The 24364-nt window shown below is 36.1% G+C and overlaps 3 protein-coding genes across 3 annotated transcripts; 2 read left to right on the top strand and 1 right to left on the bottom strand.

The window, feature by feature from the left end:
• Nucleotides 1-4626: 4626 nt before the first annotated feature.
• Nucleotides 4627-7959, bottom strand: LOC132548986 (uncharacterized). Its single transcript, XM_060212888.1, has 4 exons — nucleotides 7922-7959; nucleotides 7507-7619; nucleotides 5980-6144; nucleotides 4627-4706 (listed from the first exon to the last, which is right to left on the bottom strand). Exons 1-4 carry the CDS (start codon nucleotides 7957-7959, stop codon nucleotides 4627-4629), a joined length of 396 nt encoding a protein of 131 aa, XP_060068871.1.
• A 1747-nt stretch (nucleotides 7960-9706) lies between these two features.
• LOC132548974 (uncharacterized) lies at nucleotides 9707-13736 on the top strand. Its single transcript, XM_060212876.1, has 2 exons — nucleotides 9707-9821; nucleotides 13657-13736. The coding sequence occupies exons 1-2, from the start codon at nucleotides 9707-9709 to the stop codon at nucleotides 13734-13736; spliced, it is 195 nt and encodes a 64-aa protein (XP_060068859.1).
• Nucleotides 13737-16027: 2291 nt separating this feature from the next.
• On the top strand, nucleotides 16028-23033 carry LOC132549011 (galectin-4-like). The gene is made up of 8 exons (XM_060212922.1): nucleotides 16028-16118; nucleotides 19396-19490; nucleotides 19781-19988; nucleotides 20295-20450; nucleotides 20763-20870; nucleotides 21220-21308; nucleotides 21762-21978; nucleotides 22716-23033. Exons 1-8 carry the CDS (start codon nucleotides 16095-16097, stop codon nucleotides 22830-22832), a joined length of 1014 nt encoding a protein of 337 aa, XP_060068905.1. The 5' UTR covers nucleotides 16028-16094; the 3' UTR covers nucleotides 22833-23033.
• The last annotated feature ends 1331 nt before the right edge of the window (nucleotides 23034-24364 follow it).

Here is a 24364-nt window from a genome sequence, read left to right on the forward strand (position 1 = left end):
AAATATATGGTAAGTTAATGAAACTACGAAAATCTGTTTACCGTGATCGAGGCGAGTAAATTTCATTACTAGAATAAATATTTACATGTTTGTGTATACACTGCAGGCATGAGTAATAACTTAAACCCTAATCTACATACCAAATACGGAAATGTTACCGAACCCAGCTCTGGAACTAAACAGATTCCGAGTAATCGAGAAAAGCCTTCGAAACAATTGATTTAGAATGAATATATCAACATCATTTATATTGTAATCAAACAAGCACAGAGAAGCGATGTTTAAAAAAGGAATTTAGGAGTTGCATAATAACATAAACTTAGCGGTATATTTGCATGTTCATTTGAATAAATCTCTGGAAACTAATCAGATCAAGTTTACGGTTCCACATAGCCTCGGGAGTAAGTGAAGTTTTGAATATTTGTCAATAATTATCACATCATAATGCTTTAAATGAGAATTATCGATTCTAGTGTGTAATTTCTAACTTTGGTAGTAGATAGCCATCCTAGCGAGTGGAATATCTATCGTCGTCATTTCTCTAACATCAAAACGTTGTAGTAGACACCCATCCTAGTGTCCAGGGTATCTAACTTCGCCTATTCCCCAACATCTAAACGCGGTAGTAGACAACCATCTTACAGACTAGGATCTCTACACATCCCCCAACATCTAACATCTAAGCTGCTGATTATAATTCCTACCTATCCCGATTCTCTAACACCTAAACATGATGAGAGTTGACACCCGTGCTACTGTCTATGATATCTAACCACAATAGTAGATAGTCATCCTACCGACTAGTATCTCTACCCCTTCCCTAATGTCTAATCGGGAATGTAGACACCCATCCTACCGACTGGAATTTCTATCCATTCCACAATATCTAAACGCGGTAGTAGACACCCATCCAAGCGACCAGGGTCTCTTACTTCGCCTTTTCCCTAACATCTAAACGTGGTAGTAGACAACCATCTTACAGACTAAGATCTGTGCCCGTTCCCTAACATCTAATCGTGCTAGTGGGCATACTTCCCACAGACTACGATCTCTACCCATTCCCTAACGTTTAACCATAACAGTAGACACACATCCTATCGACTACGATCTCTACCCATTCCCTAACGTTTAACCATAACAGTAGACACCCAACCTACCGACTAGGATCTCTAGCCATTCCTTAACGTCTAACCATAATAGTAGACACCCAACCTACCGACTAGGATCTCTAGCCATTCCTTAACGTCTAACCATAATAGTAGACACCCAACCTACCGACTAGGATCTCTACCCATTCCCTGACGTCTAACCATAACAGTAGACACACATCCTACCGAATAGGATCTCTACCCATTCCCTAACGTTTAATCATAACAGGAGACACACATCCTACCGACTAGGATCTCTAGCCATTCCTAACGTCTAACCATAACAGTAGACACACATCCTACCGACTAGGATCTCTACCCATTCTTTAACGCCTGACCGTGGTAGTAGACACCCACTGGCAAGGATGACCGTTATAACTGTTATATCATATTCCCTTACATCTAAATGGGGTGGTAGATCCTACCTATTAGGATTTCTCATTCTTCATTTCACAATGGAATAACAAGAGGATATATATGAACAGATTTCTGCTATATATAGTAACACTTCGAGGAGAATAAGATCAGGTGTTACTCGACAATGACGTCTTCTTTGTCGACGACACTTACTTTGTAGATCTAGTATGACAACAAAACAGTGAGCCGAACCATTAACTTACCTGTCAGTAACTGTATAAGTAGTAACCTACTTATCAGTAAATATTTAATCAATAACTGTTGTCACAGCAACTGTAACCAGTCTCATTTCTGTAGGTAGCTTGGTAACTAGCATCGATATAAAATTGAACTACAAAAATGTAATTAGCATATCCCAATCCGTATGTGTCAATTATGTTAATGTAACGCTTTTTTATGGAAAACATCCATGAGTAGTATCTGTAATCCTTAAGCTTAACTCCTCATAGGAAATTACTTCTTTTTCTGGTGTTTTTTTTTTCTCGTTTTTTAAGAAGTCAATTCAAACATTCGTCAGAAAATCTGATGTAGGCGGTTGGTCGGATTTTATGTTTAATTAAGACATCCAAAAATAAGCTGTGGTAAAATCCACTCTGGTCGCTGAAACGCTAAAATTTATTGCTATAATTACTTTAATACATTTTATCTGTGTAATGTACACAAAAATGATCAGAAAACAATATCTCGACTGATGTTCGATGTCAATTCAAACTATGAAACAATGGCCACCAGAAGGATAGTCACGTGCCAAATAGAGGCGTCTCGAGACTAGTCACGTGGCTGCTATTCGGTACCCATCTGCGCACCACCTGTACTTGCAGATTAAAAGCAAGCTATCGGAATATCTTCATATTTCATCTACTTGTACAATCCGGTGTAAGTCGATTCATATTGTTACTTTACCTGCGTGTTATCAAGTCACGTGTTAGACGGTATACCTGACGCCACCAAGCAGAGATAGTATTTCATATTATGAAGATCATGAATGAGCCTTTTTTATATGTCCATCAAGGAAATCATTTTATTTTCGGAACAATACGCTATATCGGATATCATCCATTATTCCTTAAAGAATCAACAGATCATTAGACTCCTGTTCATATACTTACATGTAGTGAAAAAGATCTAGATTAGATTCTGATTCAATATGATGATAAAACTTAAAAATGTTTCTTTTCAAATGAAAACTAGAGCACTTCAAAGTAACATAAAAACATACTATGAACATACTTTAACGGTTGGTTTGAATATTTAAAGTGTGAAATTCATGTAATTATCATTAGCACTTATGCATTAAGAAAATGTATCTTCCATGAACAGGTTCATCTGAGAATCACTCTTTATTTTCGTTTAACAAATTCTATATATTGTTGATACCACTTTACGTTTAGCCTTTTTCCCTAATTCTTCTTGAAATTAATCAGAAAAAATATGCATGTGATAGATATGTACATATATATAAGATGGACGAAGAACAATTATTGTGATTAATCGATAATATCAAAGCGTGACACTAGAATGCATTTATTTTCGAATCGGCTGTTTACATTTTTTCAATAATATCAATATGTTTTAACTATTCAACATGTCTTACCGTTATAGGATTCCATTACTGTTTTCTGATTGGTTATGATGTTAATTGTAGTAGATATAAATATACATAACTGAGGGCGATTAGCCAAATGACTTGTTCTCGTTTTCATATGATGCTGAATTTATCGAGGAACTCATCAGAACAGGTGAAAAGACCTTGCCAATTTGTTCGATTCAATGTTTACACGTATTGATGATGTCTTTTAGTGAAAGAAATATCCGTCAGAATTTTAATTCACACTGTAGACTATTTTATCTGCTGCTTATCTTTCACTACCAACAATACCGGTAAAATAATTGGCTTTTGGTAATACAATAAACTGTTGAGGTGAGATTAAGCATGGAAAAATGGTATTGTCTGGTTGGTAAATGCGACCTTCTTTAGTTACTAAAATGGAAGGATTCTTCATCATATCTAAAATATGAAATTGGAGAGCATTGCAAAGTCCTAAATTTTGCTGCGTATGAAAACAAAACCAAGGTAGCCAAGAGAGAGACATATTATCATTGTGTAGGCAAAGAGTCTGTTTCAATACTTTAACATCATACATTCAATAAGTTTAATGCTGGTCTGTCTCCAGGCGGGGATTTAGATGAAAAGTAAAATGGCCATATGAAGAAAGCATATTAAAATATAAAGAATCTTTAGATTTAATTTCAATGCGTAATTTCATATCAGAACATAAATGACAGAGAAAACACCGACATGTCAACACATTCTTAATTCATATTTAAATTCGATGTAACAAAAGCAAAATATGAACAAAAAAGGATTAACATGGAAACTCCTGAAAAGTACAAGATGAATAAGATCAGGTGTTCCGGAAAAGTAAGCGTCTTATTCATCGACGACATCCTACTTCCTCTACTTCATGTAAATTCAGATCGATGTAAGTAAGCAACGTTATGTTTCCAAACGAGAACAAGGTAAACAACAACAGAACAAATGTGTATACTAACGGGTATCAAACACATCTATTGTAACTCTTATTGTAATGACAATGTTTAAGGTAATGTTTATTACATCTAGCGTTGCTACTGATACGCTTATTGTAATAAAACCAAATTATTACATTAAGCGTATCAGTGGCAAGGCTTGATATAGTACAAAAGAAGTTTATAACACTAAGCTTAGCAGCCACAACACTTAATGTAACAAGTATTACATTAAGCGTTATTATTACATTAAGCGTTATTATTACATTATGCGTTATTATTGCATGCATCCAACTTCATTTTGTACTTCTTGATCAGATATTTTACAACAGTCACGAAAGATTTAATACTAATAACACATCGCGTTACAGCTACACAGATATTCGAAGTAAATTTACACACACAGAAAAAGAATGAAATTGTTAAGTGATGTCTGTTATCTTAAAGGTAATAGCTGAATAATCAATAATCAATAAAATAAAAGCATTTTGATTTTGTTTATTGATCTCAAGAAATCAGAATCTTATCATCATCAATCATCATCATCACCACCTGCTTCGAAGAGGTTATGCCATCCGATGGAAAACTCCGAAGGTGACAGGGAATCATCAGCTGGATATAAAACAACAGACCGTCATTACATGCATACACTTATTATATTTTTGTGGTGAAGTATAGGGTTTTAATGTGGAAGTACTAGTGGTATCGTCAGAGATAGAATATGACAAGTTTTTGATACTCTTACGACCAATTAGATCACAGCACCTGCAGTGAAAATATAATTTTATCCCATTATGCATTCCAATGGCGGACTTCAGGAACGACAAGTCTTATATCGGTAGTCCTACAAAGTAGCATGAAACTTTCAATACGGTGATGTATCGATCGTACTAAAACTTGATTCAATCAAGTGTCACGTGTGTTGTCTATTTTCATGGTGAATTACCTGACGAATCGTATCTTGTATCTGGCGAGGAACGGAAAAAATAACCATATAGACATATCTGGCATATTTTAAAAACTTAATTGGCATTCATGAAAAACTTAGTTTTTTATTAATAACAATCATATTTCATCTTCTGAGGTGGAAACTGCCCAATCTTGAAAACTATCAAAGTGTAAACCCCAGTCGTTAAATATACATGTTCATTTATAAACTATGAATATACATTTTCCTTACTTACTTTCTATATTTCAATATAAAAGGCACCAAGCCTCACTAACAGAAGGATCAGGTGTTTGACTAAGTTTTATTTATCAATAAATTTTCTATTTGGAATGGTGCTATTCACTTATGTATATTTCTAAAAGATCCAAGGGACCTATGGCAAAATTAATGCTAATGAACACCGTGAATTAACCAAAATATCCCCAATCGTGGTACAATTAGAAGCTGACTAACAGGCCACGATACTAATAATACCTTTACTAAATGTTGATGAGACTAGATGCCTACTAGTCCCTCCGATTCATGATCAACAAATATATATTGGAGCTAGTTTTCAGTGGTAAACCAACTTTGTTAACGTCGTAGTTTGGTCGCATCAGTTTGTTTTCAAAGATTATGTAAACAAGATTTCAAGTTGCATTCGAAGTGCCCTGTTTCTGAATGGCTTGGTAGTAGATATTCTTCGTCAGCATTATTGTGATTTCATACAGTTTAGTTTGTACATTTATATACTTTGGATCTATGGCGTGCATTTAATAATTGGAAACCCAGACACCAATTAATTTAACATGGAGTATACCGGAAGTTGTCTTGATGATAAGGTGGTTTCCGGCTTGTGTACTGTATAAATCAAGTTGTCTATCTACTATAATGGGAACTACGGGCAGCTTAATTTGAAACTCGTTCTATTGATCACTGTATGGTGTTAATACAAACCAGAGGTATCCATGACAATGAACAGATAGTTCATATCATCCTGTGTTATCCGCAAATCACCGTCCACATCTGCTACAGTGAAGAAATACCCTGACTCAGTCGAGTCTCTTAAATGCTGCTGAGTCCATCCATGTTCGAACTCTGATATCGTAACCTGGTGATTTGCTGGAAAATGAGTAGAAAATTTGAGTCAGACGTTTCGATGACTACCCGATCACCTTCATCAGACAAATGACTGGTGCGAAACGTAGTATCACTGACGAACGTAGTGTACGAGATGGTACGCAATCGACCAACTTTTTCGGCTGCACTATAATCCTATGTACACTAAGGTAAAAATATTGTGACGAGATGGTAAACATATTATAGACAGAAATATACAAGATAGTTACATGTTTTAAAAAAAATTACTGTATCACTTGAACGGATGGTCAGTGTTAATATTCTGCGTTATTGGCATTAAGCCAGATTGTAACATTCAATCAAAACCTACAGAGAAATACTAATTTCATCGTTATTTTATTTGACGGGAAAAGGAAAGATGTCTTCTTAATATCATAATACCCATGGGATCGAAATTCTCACTAATTACCTTGAGACATTTTCACGTACAAAAACATTAATTATCATCACCTAAGTCTGATCACTCTTGTGTACCTGCAAGAACATGTGCCAGAAGAAACTGACCTCCCAAGAAAAACCAGGACGGACGATGGTCAACAGGACTGTATAGAAGTTCGGTGTAAAGTGTTTATGTTGCCTTGTCCGAGTTTATAGCCAGCTTTATAGAGTTTCCTCAGTGAAACAATAAAACTAATCTATAGCAATAAGTGTTTTAGGTGTAACAAATAAATAGTTGCTTTTCGGTAGGGATCGAGGACGCCACTGAGAGGGCAAAAAGTCGTTGGTAGCCTGAAATATTTATAACACCTGTTCCTTTTATACTCTTCTCATTATTTCACAGGTCTATACTGATTCCGAGATTAAGGACCTTTTCATGAAGTAAATATTTTTACTATATCCCAAGAAGTTTGCAGTTATCTATTCGTGTAAATGTTAACATAAGAATTTCTATGGAGGCTCATAAGTCATTGAAAACAAATTCATGTAAGATCTTTTGTCATTACATAATAATTCATTTTGGCAAATATTGCAGAAAACTTTCGTTTCCATGCCAACATTTAAGTCATCTTGAAACTTTATCAGTTACCTCCATTGTGACGTCGAACTGAAATAGGTGAGTGCGTGACGAAATTCGTTATTTACAGATATCGTCACAATAGGCCATATATCAAGAGCTTTTGTTTATCAAAACGCTGTAAATGTCATTTGATAATAAACATCAATATCTTTATCCAAAACTGTAAATCGTCTTTGTGATAGTGATGATTTGGGTACAAGATGTTACCTGTGCGATGTCAAGAAAGCATGCTGCACGCGTCTCACCAACAACACGTGTCCACTTTTGGTAATTTTATGTATCGTTATATCAACTCAAGGGAAATAACTCGTACAACAGCGACTTACTGTTGGTGTCAAAAGAGAGGAAAATGTGAGAGAACTCGCTCTTGGTCAAATGGTGATGGTCAGCAGAATATCTGCTGAACAATGTTGAACTCGATGTCGATTTCGACACCACTCTGTAAATAAATAGACAAACAGAGAGTGAATAGAAAGTGAATATCATAGTTCTACTTTACTAATGTATTAAATTTAAATATTTGAGAGAAATTATACAAATTCGTATGATATATAAACAATTCAGGTCGGATTTTTATAAACGTGTTCATAAACATTGTTAAATGTTTATAACCATTGTTATGAATTCCTTCGTTGTTTTAGATCTGACGATGTGGTTTGATGAGAAATGTTTCTTTTAATGACTTTGTAGAAATTTGATAAACTTTAACTATAACTAAAATACCAGAAACTTGAATCTTACCCAGACACCAAAAGTGGCAGAAGTAGAAGAGGAACCATTCTCAATATAACACGACAATCCGTTCCTGGTTCTGGTTTCAATACGTTCGTGCTACTTTAACAGATATATGTAAATAACTGTGACGTAGCACCATATGTCATACTTCTCACAGCATTTCTGTGACCTGGTAAATGAGATAGACCTTGGCCTTGTTTAGTCGTACAAAGATATCCATTTTCGTGAATAATGCACCCACGCATATACATATATGTATGGTCATATGACAAAAACAAAAATTGAAAACGAAACTACAAAAATGGGTTGAGTTGGAAATACTATCAAAAACCAGTTCATTTCCATGTCTACTGCATCAATTGAACGGGAGATATTTCAAATACATCGTGTATATGATTTAGAGTCTTGTAGATCAATGTCGTGTGTTTTGGTGACTTTGTTAGATTTGTATGGAATGTCAAATTGGTATAAAACAACTGTGTCAGTTCACTCTTTAATTGGAACACAGATTAATGATAAAATAGATATATGACAACCAACGCTTACGGAAGATCTAATCCAATCGAGAAGGTCGAGAGAAAAATGAATTAAAGAAAAGGATTGTATGGACTACCTTGCCATAGTACAAAGAATCATTGAGATCATGCTTGGCTTGATAATTCACATCTTTCAAATTTGTTTTTACTCTGTAAATAGAGTGTATTATGACCAATCATTTCTGAAAAATTAATTAAGAACATGTATTTTTCCTGTTATACGTATTTTCTACAGCCAATTCAGTTACGTCCATTACTAGAAATGAATGGGCATTGTTTTGTCCACTTTTTAAGCGCCAAAAAATTAAATGTAATTTTGACAAAGAAAGGAATGAAACTTAAATCCTTTCATAATACAAAGGTACAGGTGAGAATCCTTTCATTATACAAAGGTACAGGTGAGAATCCTTTCATGATACAAAGGTACAGGTGAGAATCCTACATTCTATGATCAATCGAGTAAATTTGTGTTTCTTATTTCATTTTAAAAGTTATGACCTTTGCTCTCGGATTTTAAAATCTAAAAACAAACTGTTCTGAGTCTATAAATGCAATGAAAAAGATATAAAATCTCAAAATGAGATCAACTTTTGAGATGAACACAAGAAAATGCAGAAATAAAACGATGTTGGAAACAATGCTCAACGAGGTAGATGTTTAGGAGTCACTACTGCAATTGTTTGGATAAATAGCAGAATAGCAGAAATACAGCGATATTGGAAACATTGCTCAAACATTTCGATGCTTCGGTGGCTCGTCACCTCTGGGATCGTTTGGATAAGTTGAAATTAGAAATGATGAATCTTGATTTCTGGATCGAAATTCTAGAACAAATTATAAACAAATAGATAAGACAGGGTAAATCTAAGGACGACAGAAAGACTATGATCAAGATGAGTTATCTGCATCCGAATGCGCCCAAATATTAGAATCAAAGAATATAGTGAAGTGTACTCTCCGAACCCACACATGCCTGTCAAAGTTCGAACTTAAAAATTGGTCATGTACAGTTATACCTTATCTCTAGTTGATCTGTAATCGTTATCAAATATTTCCGTCCTCCATTAAATGTCTGAAGTAAGGACCTTATCAGCATACACAATACACTGCACGATTGAAATAACAGCCATGCTTCTCCATGCCGTACTGTTTGTGTTTCTCGGGTAAGACAATTTGTTGTCACAGAATATCTGTTTTGCTTAATCTTGATTTTGTTTACATATTTCTTCCATAACTCTTTTTCTATCCCTCCAGTATGGCATATGCCGACACGCCAAGATATGTAACTATGTTCCGTCGTTATGACAACACACAGGGTGCAATGGGACCAACTGAATTCCACAACTTTTGGATGTCTTTTGATTCCAATCGTAAGTAGAATTTTCAGCTTTACTGTGGGAAGAAAATTGTGTGATAACACCTCATCCGGTATTGATACAGCCGAAAGGAAAATACTATACTCTTTGTAACTGTATAACCAAAGGAAGTTTGAAATAAGAATTTCGCTTCAGTAATGGTGGCAGTGTGTTCATCGTTGTATGATGGAAGACTGGACAAAATAAACATTCAATACTGTTAAATATCATAGGTTTCACACTTCATTTATTGTGTGTTGATCATATAATCATTTAGTCGTGGTAAATTAGGGGACGTAACTCTTGTCCTTTGATAAACCACTTAATTATATACAATACAACAACAAGGATATTTTTCCAGCATGACGTAAGAAAAGCATGATCATTAAAATTAAAAATTAAAATTGAAGAAGATTTTAGGAAAATTCTACGATCTCTATAACGATCTCACCCAGAAACATTCTGTTTCTTTGTGCGATACGAAATCGGACGTGTTTGATACTTGTTAGTATGCTTGGTGGGGCCGTTTCCGTTTACCTTGATTTCGTTAAGTCACGTCTTATTCTTCTTGTACTTTTGCAGAAGCCTCTGTGTAAATCTTCTTTTGTTCATATTTTGCATTGATTTCCAGAATCAGTGTTCGAATTGGAATTCAAAATAATATATGTGTCATTAGAAAGTTTTGGCCTCGTTCTACCTTAACAAATACGAACGGCTTTATATGATGTAACATTAAAAGTATAATTGACAAATTTTCATTCAACCTTCTTTCGGTACGAAGGATGCTAATTCGTATATTATAGATAAACATGAGCAATCCTAGATGAAAATGGATAGTTTTGAGAATATTTCTTTACCTATCCAAGTTTATTTCTAACATCACATGAATATCAGTCTCTTTTAGAAGGACGAACGAGCTATATGATGTAGCATCACTGACGAGTCCTAGACGGACGAACGGCTATATGATGTAGCATCACTGACGAGTCCTAGAAGGACGAACTGCTATATGATGTAGCATCACTGACGAGTCCTAGAAGGACGAACGGCTATATGATGTAGCATCACTGACGAGTCCTAGACGGACGAACGGCTATATGATGTAGCATCACTGAACTAGAAGGACGAACTATATGTCCTAGAAGGACGAACGGCTATATGACTGTAGCATCACTGACGAGTCCTAGAAGGACGAACGGCTATATGATGTAGCATCACTGACGAGTCCTAGAAGGACGAACGGCTATATGATGTAGCATCACTGACGAGTCCTAGAAGGACGAACGGCTATATGATGTAGCATCACTGACGAGTCCTAGAAGGACGAACGGCTATATGATGTAGCATCACTGACGAGTCCTAGAAGGACGAACGGCTATATGATGTAGCATCACTGACGAGTCCTAGAAGGACGAACGGCTATATGATGTAGCATCACTGACGAGTCCTAGAAGGACGAACGGCTATATGATGTAGCATCACTGACGAGTCCTAGACGGACGAACGGCTATATGATGTAGCATCACTGACGAGTCCTAGAAGGACGAACGGCTATATGATGTAGCATCACTGACGAGTCCTAGAAGGACGAACGGCTATATGATGTAGCATCACTGACGAGTCCTAGAAGGACGAACGGCTATATGATGTAGCATCACTGACGAGTCCTAGACGGACGAACGGCTATATGATGTAGCATCACTGACGAGTCCAAGAAGGCCAAAACAGCGGTAACATCACTGACGAGTCTTAGAAGGACGAACGGCTATATGATGTAGCATCACTGACGAGTCCTAGAAGGACGAACGGCTATATGATGTAGCATCACTGACGAGTCCTAGAAGGACGAACAGCTATATGATGTAGCATCACTGACGAGTCCTAGAAGGACGAACGGCTATATGATGTAGCATCACTGACGAGTCCTAGAAGGACGAACAGCTATATGATGTAGCATCACTGACGAGTCCTAGAAGGACGAACAGCTATATGATGTAGCATCACTGACGAGTCCTAGAAGGACGAACAGCTATATGATGTAGCATCACTGACGAGTCCTAGAAGGACGAACGGCTATATGATGTAGCATCACTGACGAGTCCTAGACGGACGAACGGCTATATGATGTAGCATCACTGACGAGTCCTAGAAGGACGAACAGCTATATGATGTAGCATCACTGAGTCCTAGAAGGAGTAGCATCACCTAGAAGGACGAACAGCTATATGATGTAGCATCACTGACGAGTCCTAGAAGGACGAACAGCTATATGATGTAGCATCACTGACGAGTCCTAGAAGGACGAACAGCTATATGATGTAGCATCACTGACGAGTCCTAGACGGACGAACGGCTATATGATGTAGCATCACTGACGAGTCCTAGGAGGACGGACAGCTATATGATGTAGCATCACTGACGAGTCCTAGAAGGACGAACAGCTACGGACGCAACGGCTATATGATGTAGCATCACTGACGAGTCCTAGAACGGACGAACGGCTATATGATGTAGCATCACTGACGAGTCCTAGAAGGACGGCTATAATGTAGCATCACTGATATAGAAGGATGTAGCATCACTGACGAGTCCTAGAAGGACGAACGGCTATATGATGTAGCATCACTGACGAGTCCTAGAAGGACGAACAGCTATATGATGTAGCATCACTGACGAGTCCTAGAAGGACGAACAGCTATATGATGTAGCATCACTGACGAGTCCTAGAAGGACGAACAGCTATATGATGTAGCATCACTGACGAGTCCTAGAAGGACGGACAGCTATATGATGTAGCATCACTGACGAGTCCTAGAAGGACGAAACAGCTATATGATGCAGCATCACTGACGAGTCCTAGAAGGACGAAACAGCTATATGATGTAGCATCACTGACGAGTCCTAGAAGGACGGACAGCTATATGATGTAGCATCACTGACGAGTCCTAGAAGGACGAACAGCTATATGATGTAGCATCACTGACGAGTCCTAGAAGGACGGACAGCTATATGATGTAGCATCACTGACGAGTCCTAGAAGGACGAACAGCTATATGATGTAGCATCACTGACGAGTCCTAGACGGACGAACGGCTATATGATGTAGCATCACTGACGAGTCCTAGAAGGACGAACAGCTATATGATGTAGCATCACTGACGAGTCCTAGAAGGACGAACAGCTATATGATGTAGCATCACTGACGAGTCCTAGAAGGACGGACAGCTATATGATGTAGCATCACTGACGAGTCCTAGAAGGACGAACGGCTATATGATGTAGCATCACTGACGAGTCCTAGAAGAACGGACAGCTATATGATGTAGCATCACTGACGAGTCCTATAAGGACGAACAGCTATATGATGTAGCATCACTGACAAGTCCTAGAAGGAAGGACAGCTATATGATGTAGCATCACTGATGAGTCCTAGAAGGACGGACAGCTATATGATGTAGCATCACTGACGAGTCCTAGAAGGACAAAACGGCTCTATGATATATGATATATGACATTGTTTCTCACCTCTGTATCTAACTATTAAGCTGTATTAAAGGGCGTAATTCACTTGTGTGTCTTTTGTACGATCATATAATAAATAATGTATAGATGTCATTTTTATAAAACAGGACACATAAAATATGGTATTTTTATGAATTTATTGAAAACAAAAATGTTTATATAACTACATTTTTTTTTATACATTTTTGTGGTCTCTCTGACAACTTGATTCATATCTTATCGTACTTTAACAGTTACGTGTGAATTTAAAGACATTCACTATGTCAAATAGGTTACACACAGAGCATAACAGTATCATTGATAGCAATTAACCATTTTATCTTTGCAGAGGATCTGTTTATCGAAGAGGGAGAATTCGTTGAAGTTTGGGACGCACTCTTTGATGATGTTCTTGATCTTCATTCCTAGAAGAAAAGGACTTTTTGCGAAGTTATCAAAGTGGAATCGATAGAAATCTATTTCTTTTTTATTATTGTTTTTTTTAATTTGAAATTCATCATCTCTCCGATTACGTTCTTCTACAGTAAAGTCTGAGAAGTGAATTACATTTATTTATGGTATGGTTATGTATTGTGCATCTTTGATGCCGCCGACAGCTTTCACCTCTCAACTTTCTACCGTATGTCTACGTTTATACCTTCTATCTGCGAGTGCCGGTCATGAAGACACAATACACACTACATATGAGGTCGTTTAGTGGTACGTGCTTCATTTGTACGTATTTATCGCAGCTTTGAAAGAATGACTATCAATAACGAACTGAAAAAGATATAAAAAAAATGATATGTAAATACTAATCAAAAGTTAAAATGAAAAATTAAAAAAAAACATTTTCATTGCCGTAATTTCATAGCGAGTTTAGGTTCGTTTTTGTTTTGTTGAGAAAATTTAGCACCACCGTATATTCAAAATACATCATAAAGATAACATTACAAATTAGAATTGATATAAAGAAACATTACATTCAAAAGTTTGTTTGTGAAATGGATTAATTGTCCGATGAGCAGCAAGAGTATCCTAGTGGTGTGCGGTGGTTACCTCATTGAACCTCATACGGAAGGCCCGTCGCATGTGATCCATTGCAAATTAGATAAAATGCCTTGGCCGATGACATAAATGCGTCAGCACAGACACGAGAAACACAAACCACTACGGCAGTTTAACAGAAGGAATAAATGATAAAAGATGACCTAATGATAGTACCGTGTATGTTTCAGTTGTTTACGTAAAATCATTTCCTCGTTAGGCCTTTAAATTGTTAATATTTAAAACTTTCATATTGCATACATTATGTTTGTACTCGCGGTATAATATGATATCTTGATATGTGTTTACACGTGTTATATTACAAGAGTATGGACTCACATGAAAGATTGCTGTAGCAAGCTGCACTATATTATTTTAGACGAACCAAATGTAATGTGTGTTAGACGGTTATGTTGTTTATTACTTGTAGCTGGATATTAATTCTGCCGAGAAAGTGGGTTAGATTGGGTGAATAGTTTGTTAATTATTAAGCAAGGCGACATGTTATTCAGACTGGTGCAACTCCTACCAGTAAGATTAAATGAGAAATTCAAAGACAACCCCTACAAATAAGATGTAATGTGCCGTTTTCAAGGGCAACTCCTACCATCAAGGTCGAATGAAAAAATATGTTTATGAAATTTGATTCCCGGAACGGACATGTTATGTTATAGGGTCACCTGCCCGACTACATGCATTTCCTGCGAGTACTACGGTTTCCTCTTACAGGAAGGCCCCTTGCGCGCATTTCATATTTATATCAAATGGAACTTATCAATTATAACTAAAGTTCAATTGGAGCTTTTACATAACGAGTCATTCCGGTCTAACTTTTAAAGAATAATTGTAAACGTTTTTGTCACATACTTTTGTCATGATCAATTTTTGAAACCGATGCAACACTGGCTTTCCTTTTTATATGACCTCTTATTATGTATATTCACTGTATCATAATTTTTTCGATAGAGAAACTTTAATCTTGACAAATTGATTCACCTATATATATTTACCCCGGGTGACCTTCCCCAATTGAGATACCACCGTAAACTTCAGTCATTCCGTGATAAGATGAACGCCGAGTATCTTGTTTGTTTATCGCCTATGTAAACAAACATGGTCTGGACAGGTAATATGGCAGTGCTACGTCAGCATGAGAGTGTAATCCTAAGGAATACGGTGTGCAGACAAAATTCTATCAAGAGCAACGAGACATCCACTCTTAAATGTACCTCTATCATCTATTTTATAAAACATAAAATAATTGCAATTATATCCCTATACATGTATAAACACATTGTATATCAAGCAAGCAAGCTGAGTTGTAGTCATGCAGTCAATATATTTTATTGTAAAAAATCTATGGTGTAACTGTGCTAGTAAAATACACATTTCAGAATATTTCCTTGATGTAAATAGGATTAGACAGCAGGCTAGAACCTATATAAGTCTTCTTCCAAGTAAAATACACACACACATATATATATCTATATATATATACTTAACTTGACACCTGAATTGTTACTTTTCGTATCTAATATCTAGAGTATGATAGAAGATATTGATAATCAGGGACACTTCACAACAAGTCAGTCGTACTTCTCGTTTATAAAAGCCCCACTGGGCGCAGTCACCGCTTGAGTCGCGTGACTGTTTATCAGATCACGAGACAACAGATCAGTGGGCGGATTTTCACCTAAATAACAGGGCTGAGTGGACGAAGAAGAAGCACATTTCTACAGGATGGCTGGAACAGTATATAACCCAGTAAGTCTTTTATAAAAATGATAGCAGACGGTGGATATATATATATATGTGTGTGTGTGTATTCTTATCATCAGTATATGAATACGTACCGTTGACACTGTAAAACATATATAGTCTGTAGTTTCGGTTTCGTTCTTGCGAATTAACGTAGACATTACTGGGTCTGATATACACATTATATGCTATTTAAAGCTTATAATAACGTCTTTGAAATGATAACTATCACTCAAGAACTATCGTCGATGACTTTGGAATTTCCTCTCAGTCGCCTTCTTGGATTTAAAATTTAGACCTTAAGCACCACTGACGAGTCCTAGAATGACGTAACATATGCTGTAATTTACTCCATTATTTGACTCCAGTGTATCTAATTCAATTTCTAATGAAAGGTATTTTCACTTATATGTCTTTGTATCACCTTATAACAAGACAAGGTCTTATTACTGATGTTCTCTCATCATGACATAAGACCGATATCATTGTCTGAAATGGTTTTGTTTTATGACAAAAAAAAAAAAAAAAAACACCACAGTTATCGAGGATCAAATAATTTTTTTAATTAACATAAAACTTTGATTACTGTTGGATGTTTGCCCACTGTTTTACTCCACATGTCTGTGATGACTACGGTTTTATCATAACGTACCCTAACTCTTATATGCTGTGAGTAGATGCCCACTATCTGTGATAAATCTAGCACCAAACTGTATATCATGTTTTGATTTTCTCTTTGTAATACAAGTAAGTAACACTGATGTATGATTTATTTCCCTTTATATGGAAGATGTTGATATCCCGTTTTAATGCATGATTATTTTGTTATTTAGCTAATGTAACGCCCACTTTCTACGTGTACCTAAAATTAATTCATTTTCATTTGATGTGTGGTTAATGAATCTTATCATTTTTAAATCATTTCAGCTCACCAAGGACTCACTAATACTAAAATTCCTCACACTTTTTTGATTGATTACACGGCAATTGGAAACTCGCGCAAGATGCTATGTGAATATGTGTAGGATATTAGCCACACGAGTGAAATATATTTGATATTACTGAAGACACTATTAAATATTCTGTTTATTACCTTTTCATCGCAAAAATAAACCAAAACAATGGCAAACTTCCGATAATTTGTTAAAAGGGGAAAAAAGTAGTCCTGTCTTGAATTGGAGTAGATTTGTATCGGGCTCTCTGATTGGTCAATCCTCAAAGTGATATTTTTCACGATCAGTTTGAGATATCCCTATATTTCACTGCTAAAAATATAATAAATATATATATATCTGTACATACTTCTCAGATTTTTACCTAACGCTGTTTTAGATCCTTCTGTAGAAATACGAATCCAGGTAGTAGAAACTGTCGTGTAACCCGATAAACAGGAAGATCATTAACTTCCTCGTTCTCATGTTTAACATCTTAGGTATTTTGAAATATCGTGGGCTTTCAGTCCTGTTAAACAAATACCTGACACAATATTTTGATTTTATTCTCTTAGTGACTCAACATTCAACTTATCTTATTGGCCTCTTTTTCTCCATTAGCACAAATATTTCAACCTCCCTAACTTCGTTACGACCTTGTTTTCGAATGATAGTTATGTTATAATAAATAAATTCATATTCATATTATGTGAGAGTTTATCTACCAAAAGATTATTAAATAATAACCTTTTTGTACGGTTAGCATTTTTTAAACGTATGAGAATGAGATATTAGTACGGAAAAGTACACCGCGAGGACAGAAATTGCAATGTATGGCCGTGCGATAAAGGATCGATAACCCACAAAAAAAACTTTTCAATAAAATTGTAAGAAAAAAAGTAATGTTGTATAATCTATCTGGTATATTACAGCAGCCTGTTTCTCTGGTTATTGTACTGTTCTGGCTGGAATGATTACAGTATACAAATTAGGAGTGTTTTACAGATGGCGGGGAAAATGTTTATAGAGCATATGATCATGTGCTTTGATTACACTCAGGGTGTACAAGAACCGCACCAGGCAACTACGGCAGCAGCAAACCTTGCAGAGTACTGTACTATCAATTTTTAAAAATAGTCCACATATACCTCAGTACAAAAAGCTGTCTTCCCCTTCGGACTGTCTATCCTTTTGAAATAGATGTTTTCTGTTTGATCGCGAAAACCATGTTTCTGTAACAGACGTAAGTCCACCATCACCAGGATATTTGGCTGAAAAAGCGAGATTTCACTTTTCCGAATGGTAATCTCTTCGGCCTACGTACATACGAGAAAGGGAAATTACGAATTTTGTACACGTAATCTATTATACCCGGTAACAAGTGACACTAATAGTGAAATACTTGCGAATAGAAAGGATGGCAAAGCTTTTTTTCGAAAAATAACATTCCCGAATGAAGATTTGTGCAATTTCCCAAAGGCAATGACTTTGCAGCTGATTATCGGGTTCGAAATAGATCTTTTGTCGGTTTGAGTAAGGTCGATTCTTTTGTCTTGGTTCTAATAATGATCGAGACATCTTTATAATGTCATTATAAAGGCCAAAAACCTCTCGATTTCACCTAGGGAGCGATATTATCATTAATATTTCTGGGTATCCATCCATATGATACCTGGTGGTCTGTTGTTGTTATTTCTCCCATTCCAATGGGAGTAGCGTTACGACAAAGATTTACAACCGAGTGTCGTCATCGAATAAAACGCTTTCCCTTAGGGTTCTATTTGCAAATCATTGTTCATATTTTACTCTAGTGTCAGCGAATTTGAATTATGTCATCCAAAGACTTTTTTCCTATTTGCTATCTCGTCATTCTTAATCGACGGTAGTTAAAAGGCCTTCATAGAAGTGATTGTATGTTCCTTTTATTAAATAGCATCAGCACTGACTTGACTGGATCTTGTAACTTATGCCCACATTTGAAATTCGGCTGTATATTTTTTTTCGTTACGATGCTTTATCATCGCCATATACCTAAGCTAGCTGGTCGCCGATAAATTTCTGTGACAGCTTCTTCCTTTTTAGAATGTCTCAATCATGGTTTGATGGTGGTTTTACATGCACACTTATAACGATCGTTCAAATGCAATTAAAGCATTTACGATAACGTTATGTTAAAAATAATACCCATGTTTTTTTCTTTAATCAGACAGGATACAGTAACTTTATAGTAATGAATGTGTCTCTATGTTTCTATATATGGTCCCTGTCTTACTTAGCCGGAGTACCAGGAAGTGTCCAGGATAGAGAGGAAATTCATAGTAACAATTATATCTCTTTTTCTCTGTTTATAGCCCATGCCTTACTTAGGCGGGATACCAGGAGGTGTCCATGACGGGACAAAGATTACCATCCAAGGCACTCCGCATCCACATCATCATCAACACATGTAAGTTGGTGACCGTCTCTACCAGTTGCAGTACAAAAGAAACAACAGTAATTGAATTAAAGTCACTGAATTTTATCATGTTAAAATATCTGACACAGTTGTAATATTTGGGCTTTTTTATGTTCTTTTCCTTCTATAAGACAAAACAGAAAACAGAATGTAAATAAATAGTGTTCTGATTTTGTTTGTTGAAGTAGAAGTCCAGGAAAAGACAGCAAGTGCAATGGTGTAATATTATCATATATAAAGATCTGCGACATCAAAAACCGGTATCTTTCGTTTACTTCTAGGTTCACTATTAACCTGAAATGTGGGGCAAGCCTTGATCCAACTGTGAATAATGCCCTGCATTTCAACGTTCGCTTCAACGAGGGTACTGTAGTGAGGAACACTTGCCAGCATGGATCGTGGGGTTCTGAGGAAAAGCATGGTGGGAACCCCTTTCAGCGCGGCGTTCCATTCGATGTAACATTTCACATCAAACACAACCATTTCAAGGTATGTTGTTTGTTAATCCAGAGTTACGGTAATGAACCGTGAAGACAAACATGGAAAGCCCGTCTATTATGAGCATCACATTCGTCCATATAAATATGCCGTGCAAAATTGTCTTGTTTTATAACATTATTTATAAATATGATTTTATCGTAGTAAGTAATTATAATGTATTTGATTAATACCAAGTACAACTACCAGTAAAACATATAACAATTAAAACACTCGTCCTATACCAAAACATATGTGTTATATTTTAAAAAGAAGATGACAGGTAAAAATATTCTGCTACGCATTTGACTTTCGCAGATAACTGTAAATGGGCGACATTTTTGTGACTTTAATCACCGAATCCAGATGCACCATATCAACACTCTACACATCGACGGTGCTGTCGGTATCACAAGCATCAGTTTCGGTGATAAAGGAGGACACGGAGGCCATGGTCATCATCATGGACATGGGGTAAAAGTTTTCTAACATCATCAGTTTCTCGCAGTTTTATATAATAATAGTGTGGAGTCATAGTTTCTACCGATTTCATAGATAAAGCTTGTTCATAACCTCCATTAATACTGTAATCTTTGACAACCCTTGTCTGTTTGTCATTTTATACAATATCAATTCGTGGCTCCGACTAGCCACGAGTCAAACGAAAACAACCCTAACATGAAAATTAATGAATTTACAGAAAGTCATTTGACATGTATATATTCTATCCCACAGACCGCTAGTGTTGGATTTACCAAATAATAATATTTCTATTTATAACCTCAGGGTGGTTTCCCTCAGCCAGGTTTCCCTCAGCCAGGTTTCCCGCCAGCGGCAGCCTCGTTCTCCCCTCCAGGTAGCATGATGCCCCCTGGCCAACCTATGTATAACCCAGTAAGTTACTCCAAAGAAACACCAAGGTTCTTATGTTTTATAGAAGTACTGATCTATAAGTTTGAATTTAAATCGTGTTTAAAAGAACAAGAACCTATCAACATGTCAACATATTCATAATCCAAACTCAAATTCAATAAAGCTAGGGCAAACTATGAACAAAAGAATATTAACAAAGAAAAGTACAAGGCGTATACGACCAGGTAACGAATTCAATAGTATCACTATACCTTAAATTTATATTACATGTAATTTATAAACCTAGAAAACATCATATGACAAAAACAGCTTTTAATTTACAAATTGTGTGCGATTTGCGAGGATAATTGGATTATTGTATTTGTTCAAGCCTGTACCCTTGACAACATCGATTCCAGGAGGCATGACACCAGGGAAAATAGTGTCTATCAGTGGTATCCCACACGGTGTTTGTCAAAGGTAAGAACATTTTGTAATAATCAAACAAATAAAAAAAAATATAATGTAATATATACAAAACTAGAAAACAACACTTTATAATACACAGCCAAATAAGAAAACAGTTACACGCTTGTTTAAACAAAAAAATCAGAAAATAGTAACACGTTTGTTTAAACAGAAAAATCAGAAAATAGTAACACGTTCGTTTAAACAGAAAAATCAGAAAATAGTAACATGTTGTAACAAACAGACAAATAAGAAAATAGTGGCATTGACAGATATACAGATCCTTTGGTTTGCAGAAAAAAAGTTGTAAGAAACAGTCTGTATGACCCAATATCAACATAACTGTGTAAGAACACACGCCAATTAAGATATACCTCGTTTGGTCGAGTATCAAAAACCCTCCTGCTAATTGCTATAGTCAGTGTCCCATTTGATATTTATTAATACACTTCCAACTTTGTTCAGATTCACCATCAACCTACAGTGTGGCCCAATGACTGGTGAGGACATAGCCCTTCACTTTGACGTCAGGGTGCAACTTCCTGGAAACGTCAATCAAGTGATCCGGAACACATGCATCAATGGTGGATGGGGACAAGAGGAGAGACAGGTTCCCTACTTCCCTTTCCAGCCTAATGCAAATTTCGACATCATGATACTGGCCGAGCAGGGGAAGTTCAAGGTCAATATGTTTATAATGTGTGTCAGTTGAAAAGAAGAGTAAAACATGTAATGTATGATATACCTCTTTAATTGTGGGATTTTTTTGCGTATATTATGAATATACCCTATTGTGACGTCAGGTTCAGAGAACGAAATAACGTCATACGCTCACAGATGGCATTGTGAAAAACAATCACGACTATAGACGCAGAGCTAAAATTACTTCAAGTTTAGCGACGAAATGTCTGTTTTCTACAAAATGTATCTAAATTATTGATCAAGTGATAGAAATTATCTGAATTCGTTTCCATAAAAGTTATTACACTCATTCCATAAATCAAATAAGAAATGATATATGTATATTGTAAATACATCTCTGGAGTATATACTTGATGGTCATACAGTCAAATCACACCATAAACTAAAGTGACTTTTATATATAGGCGGTCTTTATATAGAGGTTCAATAACTCAAACCCAAATTGCGACCTTTACAGGTGGCCTCCATGTAAAAGTGACCTTAAAACAGGTTTGACTGTGTATATACACAGTATGTTTGGAGCTGAATTTATTAAATATGTATAAAAATGTCCCTATGTAGTCTTGATATTAAACATCTTGGATGAATCCCAGATATTTCACTGACAATATACAATGCTATTTAAAACGGCATTATAGAACTCTAGTTGTCTCTTGATATAGTCTAATATCTCTTTTAACATCTGTGTTTCTCATTTGTTCCATTTTTTTCTCACAGGTCGCTGTAAATAATCAACACTTCGCAGAATTCCATCATCGTCTCAGGCCACTGAACCGTATCAATACGCTTAATGTTTCCGGTGACCTTAGAATTACCCAAGTCCGCTTCCAGTGAACCAAGTGATTGATGACTTTACCACGCAAATCCATAATCAGGATGGATATCATTCATCAATTTGAACTAATTTAGAAAATGTAACAAATGGAAGACGATCGCTTATTTTATTTGATATAATGATTTGCTGTTTCTGTTAAAATGTTTTTGTTCTTGTTTCATTTTCTTGGGCTTTTAAGCTACATTTTATCACATCGTTAATTCCGTTGATTTCTATGCAATAAAGAAACATGTATTTAACGCATGCCTTTTGCTACAACTTCCTAGCCCATGTCAAACACGGTACATAATTTACATATACACAGAATGAATTGACACAATTGTCAATGATAACAATGACGGACATTGCTTTCTGGACGCCTGTCGTCAACGCATAAAATGAAAAAGGTTTATTTAACGTTCATCAGGATAGGTAACTCGGGTCTTGGTATGCCATTGTCACTTTACCGACAGGGTCAAAATTCCAATGCACTGCATCATCGTGATGATTACAATTTCTCTATTTTAAGTTTTCCATTACTAAACAGACACATTTTTGCATACCAAACCTATGTTGTTTACATGTTGCAGTTGGTTCGATATTCCGGTTTTTGTTCCTCATGTAACCATGTTTGTGCAGGATGTTGGCAACTGACTGGAAAAAAACCTTACCACACATATTTTCGATGGGAGCATGTTTACAAAGATAAAAGGGAGATTTTACAATCGTCATAATGGTCTATTTGAGAAATGTTTCATTTCCTTTTGCGATATGGAGTTGCATGTATTTGATACTCGATAGTGTGCCTTATGGCGTCACTGTCAATTACCTTGTTCTCATTTGGCAACAAGAATTAAATGGCGAGTGTGTCGTCGAAGAAGCAGAAAACGCTTACCCTTTCGGAATACCTTGTTCACGAGTCTTCATATAAATCCTTCTTTTACACATATTTATCTAGTTTTAATGGCTTTGGGTTTGAATCAAGAACGTTCTCGACAATATCGACCATAATCCTTTAGGCGAGACCACTTTAGCGATAAATAAAGGAAAATGGCATGAGTCTCCATTCACGTATATATGAAGAGAGTCCAAGAAATTGTCATTTTACTGAACCCCATGCGATTGTAATAATGATTATCAACTACTAGAAAAGAATTTTAAAATATGGATTGTCTTTCGTAGAATAAGGCAAAACATGAATAAAACGAATATTCATATTTATATCTTAAAAGTTACAAACAAAATACGATCAGGGAAATCGAAAATACAAGTATACAGATATGGCCCACTTTAAATCTACTTAACTTGATATTACATTAACGCCAGCGTGATCTCGTCGGGAAATATTACATTTCCTTGTACGATAAACGTTAGATGATTTAGATTCCATTAATATACCAGGTGGTTTCGTTTCTCTTTGTCATATTCTCATTTTGATACGTTAGTAACACGAATTTCAATAGCGTGTCGACAGGATCTACAGACGAAACAAAACCACACAATAGTATTTGATCACAGCAAATACCAAAAGGACTAGACAGTGATAGTAATT

This window comes from Ylistrum balloti, unplaced genomic scaffold, assembly GCF_031769215.1.
Source record: "Ylistrum balloti isolate Yb309-2 unplaced genomic scaffold, AGI_CSIRO_Ybal_v1 Utg370038, whole genome shotgun sequence".
Lineage (NCBI taxonomy): Eukaryota > Metazoa > Mollusca > Bivalvia > Pectinida > Pectinidae > Ylistrum > Ylistrum balloti.